General features: G+C 49.6%; 1 protein-coding gene across 1 annotated transcript in view; it reads right to left on the bottom strand.

Annotated features, from left to right (window-relative positions):
- Positions 1–14,780, bottom strand: part of LOC147095695 (zinc-binding protein A33-like) — a 66,486-nt gene extending 51,706 nt beyond the window's left edge. The window contains exons 1-2 of the mRNA XM_085974745.1: positions 14,421–14,780; positions 3,121–3,216 (exon numbers count right to left, since the gene is read on the bottom strand). Coding sequence (XP_085830871.1) covers positions 3,121–3,216; positions 14,421–14,618 — 294 coding nt within the window. The 5' untranslated portion in view covers positions 14,619–14,780. The remainder of the gene's footprint in view (positions 1–3,120; positions 3,217–14,420) is intronic.
- Positions 14,781–15,824: the final 1,044 nt, after the last annotated feature.

Genomic DNA, 15,824 nt, shown 5'->3' with positions numbered 1-15,824 from the left:
CTCTGTATCTAACTCGTGCTGTACCTGCCCTGGGAGTGTTTGATGGGACAGTGTAAAGGGAGTTTTACTCTGTATCTAACTCGTGCTGTAACTGCCCTGGGAGTGTTTGATGGGACAGTGTAGAGGGAGCTTTACTCTGTATCTAACCCGTGCTGTACCTGTCCTGGGAGTGTTTGATGGGACAGTGTAGAGGGAGCTTTACTCTGTATCTAACCCGTGCTGTACATGCCCTGGGAGATTTTGATGGGACAGTGTAGAGGAAGCTTTACTCTGTAGCTAACCCATGCTGTACCTGCCCTGGGAGTGTTTGATGGGGATGTGTAGAGGGAGCTTTACTCTGTATCTAACACGGGCTGTACCTGCCCTGGGAATATTTGATGGGACAGTGCAGAGGGAGCTTGACTCTGTACCTAACCTGTGTTGTACGTGCCCTGGGAATATTTGCTGGGACAGTGTAGAGGGGGCTTTACTCTGAATCTAACCAGTGCTGTACCTGCCCTGGGAGTTTTTGATGGGACAGTGTAGAGGGAGCGTTACTCTCTATCTAATCCGTGTGTTTGATGTGACAGTGTAGAGGAGCTTTACTCTGCATCTAACCCATACTGTACCTGTCCTGGGAGTGTTTGATGGGACAGTGTAGAGGGAGCTTTACTCTGCATCTAACCCATACTGTACCTGTCCTGGGAGTGTTTGATGGGACAGTGTAGAGGAAGCTTTACTCTGTATCTAACTCGTGCTGTACCTGCCCTGGGAGTGTTTGATGGGACAGTATAAAGGGAGTTTTACTCTGTATCTAACTCGTGCTGTAACTGCCCTGGGAGTGTTTGATGGGACAGTGTAGAGGGAGCTTTACTCTGTATCTAACCCGTGCTGTACCTGTCCTGGGAGTGTTTGATGGGAAAGTGTAGAGGGAGCGTTACTCTGTAGCTAACCCATGCTGTACCTGCCCTGGGAGTGTTTGATGGGGCTGTGTAGAGGGAGCTTTACTCTGTATCTAACACGGGCTGTACCTGCCCTGGGAATATTTGATGGGACAGTGCAGAGGGAGCTTGACTCTGTACCTAACCTGTGCTGTACCTGCCCTGGGAATATTTGCTGGGACAGTGTAGAGGGGGCTTTACTCTGAATCTAACCAGTGCTGTACCTGCCCTGGGAGTTTTTGATGGGACAGTGTAGAGGGAGCTTGACTCTGCATCTAACTCCTGCTGTACCTGCCTTGAGAGTGTTTGATGGGACAGTGTAGAGGGAGCTTTACTCTGTATCTAACCTGTGCTGTACCTGTCCTGGGAGTGTTTGATGGGACAGTGTAGAGGGAGCGTTACTCTCTATCTAATCCGTGTGTTTGATGTGACAGTGTAGAGGAGCTTTACTCTGTATCTAACACGTGCTGTACCTGACCTGGGAGTGTTTGATGGGAGAGTGTAGAGGGAGCTTTACTCTGCATCTAACCCATACTGTGCCTGACCTGGGAGTGTTTGACGGGACAGTGTGGAGGGAGCTTTACTCTTTATCTAACCCGTGCTGTACCTGCTCTGGGAGTGTTTGATGGGACAGTGTAGAGGGAGCTTTACTCTGTATCTAACCCGTGCTGTACCTAGTCTGGGAGTGTTTGATGCGACAGTGTAGAGGGTGCTTTACTCTGAATCTAACCAGTGCTGTACCTGCCCTGGGAGTTTTTGATGGGACAGTGTAGAGGGCGCTTGACTCTGCATCTAACTCCTGCTGTTACTGCCTTGAGAGTTTTTGATGGGACAGTGTAGAGGGAGCTTGACTCTGCATCTAACTCCTGCTGTTACTGCCTTGAGAGTTTTTGATGGGACAGTGTAGAGGGAGCTTTACTCTGTATCTAACCCGTGCTGTACCTGTCCTGGGAGTGTTTGATGGGACAGTGTAGAGGGAGCGTTACTCTCTATCTAATCCGTGTGTTTGATGTGACAGTGTAGAGGAGCTTTACTCTGTATCTAACACGTGCTGTACCTGACCTGGGAGTGTTTGATGGGAGAGTGTAGAGTGAGCTTTACTCTGCATCTAACCCATACTGTACCTGTCCTGGGAGTGTTTGATGGGACAGTGTAGAGGGAGCTTTGCTCTGTATCTAACCCGTGCTGTACCTGCCCTCGGAGTGTTTGACGGGATAGTGTGGAGGGAGCTTTACTCTTTATCTAACCCGTGCTGTACCTGCTCTGGGAGTGTTTGATGGGACAGTGTAGAGGGAGCTTTACTCTGTATCTAACCCATGCTGTACCTGCCCTGGGAGTGTTTGATTGGATAGTGTAGAGGGAGCTTTACTCTGTATCTAACACATGCTGTACCTGCCGTGGGAGTGTTTGATGGGACAGTGTAGAGGGAGCTTAACTCTATATCTAATCTGTGCTGTACCTGCCCTGGGATTGTTTGATGTGACAGTGTAGAGGGAGCTTTACTCTGTATCTAATCTGTGCTGTACCTGGTCTGGGAGTGTTTGATGCGACAGTGTAGAGGGAACTTTACTCTGTATCTAACCCATGCTGTACCTGCCCTGGGTGTGTTTGATGGGACAGTGTAGAGGTAGCTTTACTCTGTATCTAACCTGTGCTGTACCAGGTCTGAGATTGTTTGTTGGGACAGTTTAGAGGGAGCTTTACTCTGTATCTAACCCCATGCTGTACCTGCCCTGGGAGTGTTTGATGGGGCAGTGTAGAGGGAGCTTTACTCTGTATCTAACCCGTGCTGTACCTGACCTGGGAGTGTTTGATGGGACAGTGTAGAGGGAGATTTACTGTGTATCTAACCCATGCTGTACCTGCCCTGGGAGTGTTTGATGGGACAGTGTAGAGGGAGCTTTACTCTGTATGTAACCCGTGCTGTACCTGCCCTGGGAGTGTTTGATGGGACAGTGTAGAGGGAGCTTTACTCTGTATGTAACCCGTGCTGTACCTGCCCTGGGAGTGTTTGATGGGACAGTGTGGAGGGAGCTTTACTCTGTATCTAACCCGTGCTGTACCTGCCCGGGGAGTGTTTGATGGGACAGTGCAGAGGGACACTTTTTACTTTGTGTACCCAGCATGAACATCCTTCAGCTTGATGAACAGATAATTCTTCACAACAACAAAGTTTAGGGAAGCACAATTGTAAACTCACCTTGAGAGTTGAGATCTTGTGTTCTTGGTTGTACATAATCCCAATGAACACTTCCTTCTGCTCCTTCTGTGCTTTCAGAGAGGTTTTCACTTCATTCTGTGGTCACAGATTAATTGTTAAATAATAGCTCCCTCCACCCCTCTCCTTGTGCTCCTGACTCTCCCTCAGGTACAGTTCCTCTGGGGACTCTCGCCCTCCGGCATCTTACTGAGGCATCCTGCATAAGCCCAGACAGAGACTGTTGGCAGGATATCCAACCTTGGCAGGCATCACAGTGAGGCCTGACCCTCCCCTCACCCGGCATTCCCACACGCGTGTGCACATAGTGGCAGGTGGGGGGGGTCACCGGACAGAGAGCTGGGGCGCGAACCCCGGTTGATTTACCTGCCCGCTCAACCCAGGGATGCTGCGATCCAGCCTGAGCTGAGCTGGCTGCGCACAGACCGGGGACTGAACCTGGGCTTTCCTGCTCTGTGTCACGCAGGATCAGACCGGATGGTGTATCTGCACACTGAGACACTGGGGGAAGGATCCTATAAAAATAGAAAGTCTTGCCTTTATAGAGGGAATTACACAACCTCAGGACGTCCCAAAGCACTTTGCAGCCAATGAAGCACTTTTTGAAGTGCAGTCCCTGTTGTAATGGAAACGCGGCAGCCAATTTGCGCACAGCAAGCTCCCACAAACAGCAATATGATAATGGCCCAGATAATCTGTTTGTAGTGATGTTGGTTGTGGGATAAATATTGCCCCAGGCACTGGGGAGAACTCCCTTGCTCTTCTTCTAAATATTGCCGTGGGATCTTTTACGTCCAACTTACCACCATCTCTCTCGACCCCTCCACTGTCTCTGGTGTGTCCGACACCCAGTACTGGATGGGCAGGAATTTCCTCCAGCTGAATATTGGGAAGACCAAAACCATTGTGTTTGGTCCCCACCACAAACTCCGTTCCATAGCCACTGACTCCATCCCGCTCCCCCGCAACTGTCTGAGGCTGAACCAGACCATTCACAACCTTAGAGTTCTATTTAACATCGAGATGAGCTTCCGACCACATATTCACACCATCACCAAGATCACCTACTTTCACCTCTGTAACATCGCCCAAATCCGCCCCTGCCTCATCCATGAGTTTGTTGCCTCTAGACTTGACTATTCCAATGCTCTCCTGGCCGACCTCCCATCTTCCACAATCCGTAAACTTGAGCTCATCCAAAACTCTGCTGCCCCGCGTCCTAACTCGCACCAAGTCCTGTTCACCCATCACTCCTTGTGCTCGCTGACCAACAGTGGCTCTCGGTCCGGCAACGTCTCAATTTTAAAATTCTCATCCTTGTTTTCAAATCCCTCCACAGCCTCGCCCCTCACTATCTCTGTAACCTCCTCCAACCCTATTACCCTCCGAGATCTCTGCACTCCTCCAATTCTGGCCTCTAGCGCGTCCCCAATTTTAATCGCCCCAACATTGGCAGCCGTGCCTTCAGCTGCCAAGGCCCTAAGCTCTGGAATTCCCTCCTTAAACCTTTCCGCCTCTCTACCTCTCTCTCCTCCTTTAGGATGCTCCTTAAAACCTACCTCTTTGTCCAAGCGTTTGGTCATCTGTCCTAATATATGGCTCGGTGTCAAATTTTTGTCTGATAATCACTCCAGTGTGAAGCCCCTTGGCATGCTTTACTACATTAAAGGCGCTATATAAATGCAAGTCGTTGTTGTTGGGGAGTTCTCTTCTGGGTGAATAACTTAACGGAGGAAGCTGGTGTGCGGGGTGGTGACGTCCACGACCCAATTCCCGCAAGGCTTTCTCTTCTGTGGAGTCCTATGCCGGGAGCCCTAGGTTGCAACAGTTACCCTGATCTTGATTGAGTTCAATCAAAGGGATGAGCTAACCGTTTAGGCGCCTGTCACACAGATCTGGAGAGGGCGGGGGTGGGGGCGTTCTAAAGGGGTCCCACTTGACGCACTGACCCGTTTGGACCTTTTTCAGAGACTGGTCGACCCGTCATGTGCTGTCTGGATGTTTAGAGCAGGGATGCCCCAGTTTTGGTCCCCGGCCTCTGCCGGATTAGCCGATTGTAGGTGGAGGGGTCGGGGTGCTAGACGCGGCCTCCACCTCCCTTCCAGCTCAGACGCCCTCTCTGGATCACCGCCCAGTACTCCTACTGGTAGAAAGAATGAGGAGAGGATATATAAACTAAAGGGTACAATTCTAAAGTGGGTGCACGAACAGAGAGACCTGGGGGTATATGTGCACAAATCGTTGAAGGGGGCAGGGCAGGTTGAGAAAGCGGTTAAAATGGCTTACGGGATCCTGGGCTTCATAAATAGAGCCATGGAATACAAAACTGTGGAAATTATAATGATTCTGTGTAAAACACTGGTTCGGCCCCAATGGGAGTATTCTGTCCAATTCTGGGCACCGCACTTTAGGAAGAATGAGAAGGTACAGAAAAGATTTACGAGAATGATTCCAGGGACGTGGGACTTCAGTTACGTGGATAGACTGGAGAATCTGGGGTTGTTCTCCTTGGAGCAGGGAAGATTGAGAGGAGATTTGATAGAGGTGTTCAAAATCATGAGGGGTCTGGACAGAGTAGATAGAGAGAAACTGTTCCCATTGGCAGAAGGGTCGAGAACCAGGAGGGCATAGATTTAAGGTGATTGGCAGAAGATCCAAAGGCGACATGAGGAAAATCTTTTTTACACAGCGAGTGGCTAGGATCTGGAATGCACCGCCTGAGAGGGTGGTGGAAGCAGATTCAATCATGGCTTTCGAAAGGGAATTGGATACGTACCTGAAGGAAAGAAATTGGCAGGGCTATGAGGAAAGGGCGGGGAGTGGGACTCGCTGAAGTACTCTTGCAGAGAGCCGGCACCGGCTTGATGGGCCGAATGGCCTCCTTCTGTGCTGTAACCATTCTATGATTCTATGATTCCTAGGCAGAGGTGCATGTGCAGATGAGATTGGGCTCCACCACCAGGCCCTCCAGTGTTTGACTAACCTGCCAACACTCTAGGCTCAAACCTGATAAATCGCCACCACCACCAACAACAACTTGTATTTATATAGCGCCTTTAATGTAGTAAAACATTCCAAGGTGCTTCACAGGTGTATTATAAGACAAAGCATTTTGACACCGAGCCGCAGAAGGAAAAATTAGGGCAGGTGACCAAAAGTTTGGTCAAAGAGGTAGGTTTTAAGGAGTGTCTTAAAGGAGGAAAGAGAGGTAGCGAGCTGGAGAGGTTTAGGCAGGGAATTCCAGAGCTTAGGGCCTCGACAGTTGAAGACACGGCCACCAATGGTTGAGCGATTATAATCAGGGATGCTCAAGGGGGCAGAATTAGAAGAGTGCAGATATCTCGGGGGGTTGTGGGGCTGAAAGAAAGAAAGATTAACATTTATATAGCGCCTTTCATGACCACCGGACGTCTCAAAGTGCGTTACAACCAATGAAGTACTTTTTTGGAGTGCAATCACTTGTAATGTGGGAATTGTGGCAGCCAATTTGCACACAGCAAGCTCCCACGAGCAGCAATGTGATAATGACCAGATAATCTGTTTTTTGTTATGTTGATTGAGGGGTAAATATTGGCCAGGACACCGGGGAGAACTCCCCGGCTCTTCTTCAAAATAGTGCCATGGGATCTTTTACATCCACCTGAGAGAACAGATGGGGTCTCAGGTTAATGTCTCATCTGAAAGAAGGCACCTCCGACAGTGTGGCACTCCCTCAGCACTGCACTGGAGTGTCAGTGTAGTTTATGTGCTCGAGTCCCTGGAGTGGGACTTGAATACACAACCTTCTGACTCAGAGGCACGTGTACTACCCACTGAACCACAGCTGAAGGACATTACAGAGGTAGGAAGGGACGAGCCCATGGAGGGATTTGAAAACAAGGATGAGAATTTTGAAATCGAGGCGCTGTTTAACCGGGAGCCAATGTAGGTCAGCGAGCACAGATGTGATGGGCAAATGGGACTTGGTGCGAGTTAGGACACGGTCAGCTGAGTTTTGGATCAGGTTTACGTGTAGGTAGAATGTGGGAGGTCGGCCACACAAGTGTAAACATCTCGTCCAACAGGGATGGCTCACGGCCACTTTATCTCGGCTCTCCCTATGCAACACCTGACTATCTCCGTTGAATGTAGTTCATTGTGCCACCTGTTGGATCCGTGATTCTTAGAGTATGATGTTTTCCAATAACTACACGGAGGCTGTAACTTAACAATCAACAGGTGTTTACTGGAGTAGGGTAGTCTCAAGACTGGCAGTACAGAGGCATGCTCAAGGCTTATATACAGGTGTGGTCACTGCCGGTACTACAGTATACAGGAGCTGTAAAAGTAGTTCTCTCTTAAAGGTACATACACTACAATTCCTCCCCTTTTAGATTAGCAGTACCCATAATATTCAAATAACAATTAACACTTTAACATGCACATTAAACAGAAATGTCCATTTATAGATTCAGTCTTTGGGGCGGCTTCCTGATCCTTTCTGGATAGCGCCTTTCCTGAGGTTCTTGTTCTTGGTGCGGAGGCGATTCTGGCCCCCTTTCGTCGGTTAGTTCATCAGTTTCCACTGCTACTGTTTCTGAGGTAGATGCTACCGGTATGTCGGGTTCATCCCCAGGTACGCGAGACATGGGGTTGACTCGTTCCTGTGACGCTAAGATCTGGTTGACGTGGCGTCTCACAATGTTCTCCCCGACATCCACTGTGTACATTAATGGCCCCTGCCATGTGCATATCGTTCCGGGTTGCCATTTCTCTGTTCGGTAGTCATGGGCCAAGACTGGTTGTCCTACATTGAAGCTCCTTGTCGGCTTCTCATTGATGTGCTGGAATTGTTTATCCTCAACATTTCTTCGCACGTTTGGTCTGAGCAAATCCAGACGAGATCTCAACCTTCGGTTAAAGAATATCATGGCTGGGGTCTGGTTGGTAACTGCATGTGTCGCATTTCTGTAGGCTAACAGGAAATTGTCCACCTTATGCTGTAGTGGAATTTCATCATCGCACATGGCCTTTATCACCTTTTTAAAGGTTTGTACGAACCTCTCAGCCAATCCATTTGTGGCTGGATGATACGGGGCGGATGTGTAATGCCTTACCCCATTCCTTCTCATAAATTTCCGAAACTCTTCGGACACAAACTGTGGTCCATTATCAGAGCAAATCTGCTCTGGCAAGCCGTTCCTGGCAAATATGGTCCGCAGGACTGCAATCGTTTTCTCTGTAGTGGTTGAGGACATTTTTATCACCTCAGGCCATTTCGAGTGAGCATCCACTGCTATTAAGAACATTGAGTCCATAAATGGACCAGCAAAATCAATATGCACCCGTTGCCATGGAGAGGAGGGCCACTCCCATGGGTGTAGAGGGGCATGTGGTGGTGCATTTTGGACCTTCTGGCATCCTGAGCAGCTCTTGGTTAGGTCCTCAAGTTGTTGATCGATCCCCGGCCACCACACATAAGCCCTAGCAAGGCTTTTCATTTTCACCCCTCCCAGATGACCTTCATGAAGCTCATTTAGCACTCACTCCCTTAACTTGGGTGGAATTACCACTCGGGATCCACACATCACTGTCCCCTGGCATACTGACAGCTGTTCTCTTCTGGATGAGAATGCTGGCAACAATGAGTCGCCATGTGTTGGCCATCCCCTCACCGTCAAATCATATACCCGAGACAGTGTCGGATCATTGCGGGTCTCCTTCTCTATATCCGCGTTAGTTACTGGCAATCGTTCAATTATTGACGAATAAAATATCTCGATGGGGTCCACTGCTGGTGCTTCCTCCACAGTAGGCAGTGGCAGGCGTGATAGCCCATCAGCGTTTCCATGCTGTTTCGTGCCTTTATATTCTATTTCATATTGGTTCGCCCCTAGAAAAAGGGACCATCTTTGTAACCGTTGCGCAGTCATCACCGGAACGCTCTTCTTTGGATTAAAGATGGAGACAAGTGGTTGGTGGTCAGTCAGCAAGGTGAACTTCTGCCCATGCAGATAGTAGTTGAATTTTTTTACTCCCCATACTAGGCTGAGGGCCTCCCTGTCAATCTGGGCGTAGTTGCGCTCGGCTGAGGTTAGTGACCAAGACGCAAAGGTTACTGGCCTCTCCAACCCATCTGGGAATTTGTGCGACAGCACCACTCCAATACCATAGGGTGATGCACCACATGCCAAACGAATTGGTAGTGCTGGGTTGAAATGGGCCAACACCTCTTTTGATGTGATCAATTCTTTGCACTTCTGGAAAGCTCGTTTACATTCATCGTTCCACTTCCATGGTACCCCCGTTTGCAGCAGGGTGTTCAGTGGGTATAATACTGTAGACAAATTTGGTAAGAACTTATGGTAGTAGTTCACCAGCCCGAGGAACGACCTCAGTTGTGACACATTTTCCGGTGCTGGAGCCTTGACTACTGCCTCAATCTTTTCAGGGGACTTATGTAACCCCTCTTCATCAATAACGTGGCCACAATACGAGATCTGCTTCTGGAAAAACTCCACTTGTGGCGATTAGCTCGTAGCCCATATTCCTTTAATCTAGTGAGCACTTTCTCCAGATTGGCGAGGTGATCACTGTCATTTTCGCCCGTGACCAGGATGTCGTCCAAATAACACTGGGTCCCTGGAATCCCTTGCAGGACTTGATCCATCGCCCTTTGTCAAATAGCCGGAGCCGATGCTACCCCAAACACCAGCCGGTTGTATTGGTAGAGACCTTTATGAGTGTTGATCGTGAGGTATTGTTTTGAGGCTTCTTCTACCTCCATTTGCAAGTATGCCTGGGCTAGATCAATTTTGGTGAAGCGTTTACCTCCAGATAGCGAGGTGAAAATATCCTCAATCTGTGGAAGCGGATATTGTACCGTGTGAAGGACTGGGTTCACTGTCACCTTAAAATCCCCACAGATGCGGACCTTTGGTTCCCCAGGCGTATTACTCAACAACCTCTTCATTACAGGAACGATGGGTGTAGCCCACTCACTCCAGTCTACTTTGGACAGTACTCCTGAACGTTCCAACCCTTCCAGCTCTGCTTCGACGGCTGGTTGGATCGCATAAGGCACTGGTCTGGCCTTAAGAAACTTTGGGCTTGCATTTTCCTCTATTTTAATCGTTGCTGTTATGCCTTTTAGTGTTCCGAGTCCCTCCTGGAACACTTCTTGTGCGTCAGTTAGCATTTTTGACAGTCGTCCAGGTGTGACGACGTCATCCTTTTTGGCCTCAACCTTCAGTGCCTGTATGGAATGCCAATCAATTGTATCTTCCGGATCCATTCACGTCCTAGTAGTGGTGGTCCTCCATCTGGCAATACATATAGGTCAATTTTCGGTATTTCCTGGCCTTTGTATATCACTTTCACCCTTATTTTTCCTTTGGGGTAGACTTTTTGCCCCGTGTACATCTTCAAGACAATCTCTGTAGCTTTCAAGGGTATATGTGAAAATAGCCGCTTGTAGCCCCTTTGGTGTATGACTGTTAGGGCTGATCCTGTGTCCAATTCCATTTTCACTTGGACTCCGTCTATCTTGAGTGTGACCCAGATAGTCTGGTGATCCTCCATTTTGGTTACCTTATGTAGTTTCAGACAACCCAGCTCCTTGCTTCCGGATTCTGTATCACTTTTCTGTTCATCTGAACAACTGTCCATCACCTTATGTACCTTTTTGTACTTCTCCTGTGGAGATTTCTTGCTGTTGCTTTTCTTCCCTGACCTGCAGACTCTTGTTATGTGTCCTGCTTTTCCACACTGTCTGCACACTTGGTCCTTGAACCAACAATCCTTCTGGTCGTGTGTTGTTCTGCCGCAGCGATAACACTTCCCTGCTCCATATGACATTTCATTGGTGCCATATTCTTGCGGTCTCCATTGTATCTCTGCAGCGCCCCTTGCGGCTGCTTCGTGTGATACTGCCATGCTGAAAGCCTTGTCCAGCGTAAGATCCTTTTCTGATAGAAGCCGTTACTGGGTTCCTTCACTTTGAAGCCCACACACAAACTTGTCCCTTAACGTATCTGCTAGTCCCACTCCAAACTGGCAGTGTTTCAATAGCTTGCGCAGTTCCGTTCGTCTTTATGCTGGTTCCTTTTGTGGAACTTAAATCTTTCTGCTATCAGCAGTGGTGTGGGGTTTAAGTGGTCCTGTAGGATTTCTACTATGCTTTTGAAATTCTTATCCACGGGCTTCTCTGGGGTTATTAGGTTTTGCAGTAAGCCATAAGTTTTTGCACCCATGGAATTTAACAAAACCAGTGCTTTCCTCGCATCTGGCACTTCATTCACCCTGCAGTACACCTCAATGCATTCCACATATGTCGCCCAATCTTCGACTTCATTGTCGAGCGTAGAGATACTGCCACTCTTCAGCATCCCTGGGTGTGATTTAACTGTCAAAACTGGCATCTCCCGCACTCTCCCTTCTTCTCCGCTGGCACAAAATGGCGTCTCCCGCGCTTTCCTTTCTTCCCGCGCTCGCCCTTCTTCTCTGCTGCGGCTTCTAAAAATGGCGTCTCCCACGCTCTCCCTTCTTCTCCCCGCGGACACTGTTCAGCCCTTGAGCCCTGGCTGTGCTCTGCGCGTTTTCCTGTGCGCCTTTCCCGTTTCCGCCGCTCGGTCCTGAACCCGGCTGCTGCTTTACCCTCTCTCTCTCTGTTTTGTTTTTCCTCGACGCCGCTCGGTTTTCAACCCCCGGCTGCGCCCTGTGCGCTTCACCCTCTCTCTTACCCCGTCGACGCTGCTCGGCTTTTTCTCTGCCATCGGTCGGCTCCAGCCGCCGCTGTCCAGGAAGGGTCTGCGCTGTACCTGTTGCCAGTCTGTTGCTGGATCGTTGAGGCTGGGGAACCAAGCACGGCTCTCAACAGCCTCCCCTGCGATGTTCACTCTCTGCCGGATGACTGGGCGGTTGCTCGTGGTCGACGCCCGTGCTTCTGGCCTCGACTTTCTTCCACCGCCCTCCCGGAGCGAATCCTTGAAGGGAAATGCAGAGTTGCAGGTAGGTTCGAATCGACCTCGTCGCCACTGTTGGATCCGTGATTCTTAGAGTATGATGTTTTCCAATAACTACACGGAGGCTGTAACTTAACAATCAACAGGTGTTTACTGGAGTAGGGTAGTCTCAAGACTGGCAGTACAGAGGCATGCTCAAGGCTTATATACAGGTGTGGTCACTGCCGGTACTACAGTATACAGGAGCTGTAAAAGTAGTTCTCTCTTAAAGGTACATACACTACACCACCGTACTTATGTTGTGATGCAAAATAGTGCAATGGCTCGAGGACACTGACAGAGGGGGACTGGCTCAGTGTGAAAATAACTCTGTGGCTCAGTGGGTGGCACCCTCGCCTTTGTGTTACAGATAGTTCTGGGTTCAAATCCCACTCCAGAAAAGTTGAGCACAGAATCCAGGCTGACGCACCCAGTGCAATACCGAGGGAGCGCTGCACTGTCGTAGGTCCTGTCTCTCAGAGGAGATGTTAAACACCTGCCCTCTCAGGTGTCCTGGGGCCAATATTTATCCTTCAAGCAACACAACTTAAAACAGATTATCGTTATCACATTGCTGTTTGTGGGTTCTTGCTGTGCGTTTCCCATATTACAACAGCGACTGTAGTTCAAAACGATTTCATTGGCTACAAAGCGCTTTGGGACATCCCAAGGTCATGAAAGGCGCGATATACCTGCAAGTCTTTTAAATGGCCACGAGTGAGGTCTTGGCAGGATTCTGGGAGAATTAGCCACTTTTATCTGTTTGGGGCCTGCGGTGATTGGTTGCACGGAGAGTGAAGCCAAAGTGACCTCAGGTTATAGTGCTGCCTCGTTCTGGGTTTGTAGGCGTCTGGGTCAGGGGCCAGTCCTGCACACATCTTTACGATGCGACTTCACACGGAAGGTGGGGCAGTTATTTTTGAACTACATTCAATGGAGATTGTCAGGCGTTGCATAGGGAGAGCCGAGATAAAGTGGACGTGAGCCATCCCTGTTGGATGGGATGTTTACACTCGTGTGAGTCCTGGGCATCCCCATCCCACAGCCATCTGGTGAAGCCAACCTCACAGCAAAGCACGGAGCCCCAGCAATGGGCCCGGACAATCAGACGGGGCAGAGAGGAAGATGCCAGGCAAAGAAATTCTGGTCAATATCATGACATGAAGAATGGTCACCGGGCCATATATCGAGGGGATGGTCATTGGGGCCGTGTATTATGGGATGGTTATTGAGAACCGTGTATTATGGGATGGTCATTGGGGCCGTGTATTATGGGATGGTCATTGGGGCCGTGTATTATGGGATGGTCATTGGGGCCGTGTATTATGGGATGTTTATTGAGAACCGTGTATTATGGGATGGTCATTGGGGCCGTATATTATGGGATGGTCATTGGGGCTGTGTATTATGGGATGGTTATTGAGAACTATGTATTATGGGATGGTCATTGGGGCCGTGTATTATGGGATGGTTATTGAGAACCGTGTATTATGGGATGGTCATTGGGGCCGTGTATTATGGGATGGTCACATTGGGGCCGTGTATTATGGGATGGTTATTGAGAACCGTGTATTATGGGATGGTCTTTGGGGCTGTGTATTACGGGATGGTCATTGGGGCCGTGTATTATGGGATGGTTATTGAGAACCGTGTATTATGGGATGGTCTTTGGGGCTGTGTATTATGGGAAGGTCATTGGAACCATGTATTATGGGATGGTCATTGGAACCGTGTGTTATGGGATGGTCATTGCGAGCCATGTATTGGGAAAAAGAAAGCCTCGCATTTATATCGTGCCTGTCACGACCACCGGACATCCCAAAGTCACTTTATAGCCAATGAAGCACTTTTCTGAAGCGTGGTCACTGTTGTAATGTAGGAAACACAGCAGGCAATTTGCGCACAGCAAGCTCCCACAAACAGCAATGCGATAATGACCCAGATAATCTGTTTTCAGTGATGTTGAGTGAGGGATAAATATTGAGCCAGGACACCAGGGATAACTCCCCCCTGCTCTTCTTCAAAATAGTGGCCGTGGGATCTTTTACGTCCACCCGAGAGAGCAGACGGGGCCTCAGTTTAACGTCTCATCTGAAAGGCGGCACCTCCGACAGTGCAGCGCTCCCTCAGCACTGCACCGGGAGTGTCAGCCTAGCTTTATGTGCTCAAGTCCCAGGAGTGGGACTTGAACCTACAACCTTCTGATTCAGAGGCTGAGGGTGCTGCTCACTGAGCCAGGGTAGCAAAGCCAGATGAAGGTAAGGAGGTAGGAGAGACAGATGTGTGCACCCCAGCCCCTACCTTGTAGGTTCGAACAGCCTCGCCGATAGGGTTGAAGTTGTGGTCGCGGTGAGTCTCGCTGTCCAGGCACAGCAGGCACAGGGGCGTCCTGTCCACGGTGCAGTACATCTTCAGCTTCTGACCGTGTTGCTGGCAGTCAGCGCTCCTCTTCCCTTCCTTCTCCTGCGGCTCCGGAGCCTTCCCATCCGCCTGGGGCATCCTGTGCGAGGTGGGGAGGTGGGGAAAGCTCTCCCTGCTCTGCCGCTACCTCCGGGTCCACACAGCGGGGTTCCAGGCAGGTGAGACAGTCTCTGGGTGTGGGGGGCGGGCAGTGCTGACTGCAGTGAGCTGAGGGGTGGCGGATATTTATAACTGGGTCACTCCAGCTGCCTTTGCGGCAGCGATCCTTTCACTGTTTGTTGTTACAGTAATCTGACACACCAAACACCTCCCCCAGCCCCTCGACAAGCACTCTGCACCGTCCCATTCTCACTTCAAGTCAAATCACCCACTCGCATTTCACCATCGCCTTTTTTATTTCCCATTTTTGTTAATTCTGCCCTGCTGCAGGACCTGAGACACAAGTCCATGGGCTCCGGGGTTCTGTTTCCTTTGATTGCACGCTCAAAAAGTATATTTACATATGTATTTTATGAATGGATTACAGATATAGGAATACATTCACATTTTTTAAATTCGTTTATGGGATGTGGGCGTCGCTGGCAAGGCCAGCATTTATTGCCCATCCCTAGTTGCCCTTGAGAAGGTGGTGGTGAGCCGCCTTCTTGAACCGCTGCAGTCCGTGTGGTGAAGATACTCCCACAGTGCTGTTAGGGAGGGAGTTCCAGGATTTTGACCCAGCAACGATGAAGGATCAGCGATATATTTCCAAGTCAGGATGGTGTGTGACTTGGAGGGGTACTTGGAGGTGGTGGTGTTCCCATGCGCCTGCTGCCCTTGTCCTTCTAGGTGGAAGAGGTCGCGGGTTTGGGAGGTGCTGCCGAAGAAGCCTTGGTGAGGTGCTGCAGTGCATCTTGTAGATGGTACACACTGCAGCCACGGTGCACCGGTGGTGGAGGGAGTGAATGTTTAAGGTGGTGGATGGGGCGCAGATCAAGCGGGCTGCTTTATCCTGGATGGTGTCGAGCTTCTTGAGTGTTGTTGGAGCTGCACTCATCCAGGCATATATATTTTATGAATGGATTAGACATATAGGAATACATTCACATATATATTTTATGAATGGATAACATAGGATATACGGCACAGAAACAGGCCATTCGGCCCAACCAGTCTATGCCGGCTTTTATGCTCCACTCCAGCCTCCTTCCGTCTTTCCTCATCTAACTCTATCAGCGTAACCCTCTATTCCCTTCTCCCTCATATGCTTGTCTAGCCTCTCCTTAAATACATCTATACAAGTCG

Source organism: Somniosus microcephalus, unplaced genomic scaffold (genome assembly GCF_052327205.1).
Source record: "Somniosus microcephalus isolate GS21.2 unplaced genomic scaffold, FLI_Smic_1.0 unresolved_chr1, whole genome shotgun sequence".
NCBI classification, from domain to species: domain Eukaryota; kingdom Metazoa; phylum Chordata; class Chondrichthyes; order Squaliformes; family Somniosidae; genus Somniosus; species Somniosus microcephalus.
The sequence above is the reverse complement of the archived record's forward strand: the minus strand, read 5'-3'. Positions and strand labels throughout refer to the sequence as shown.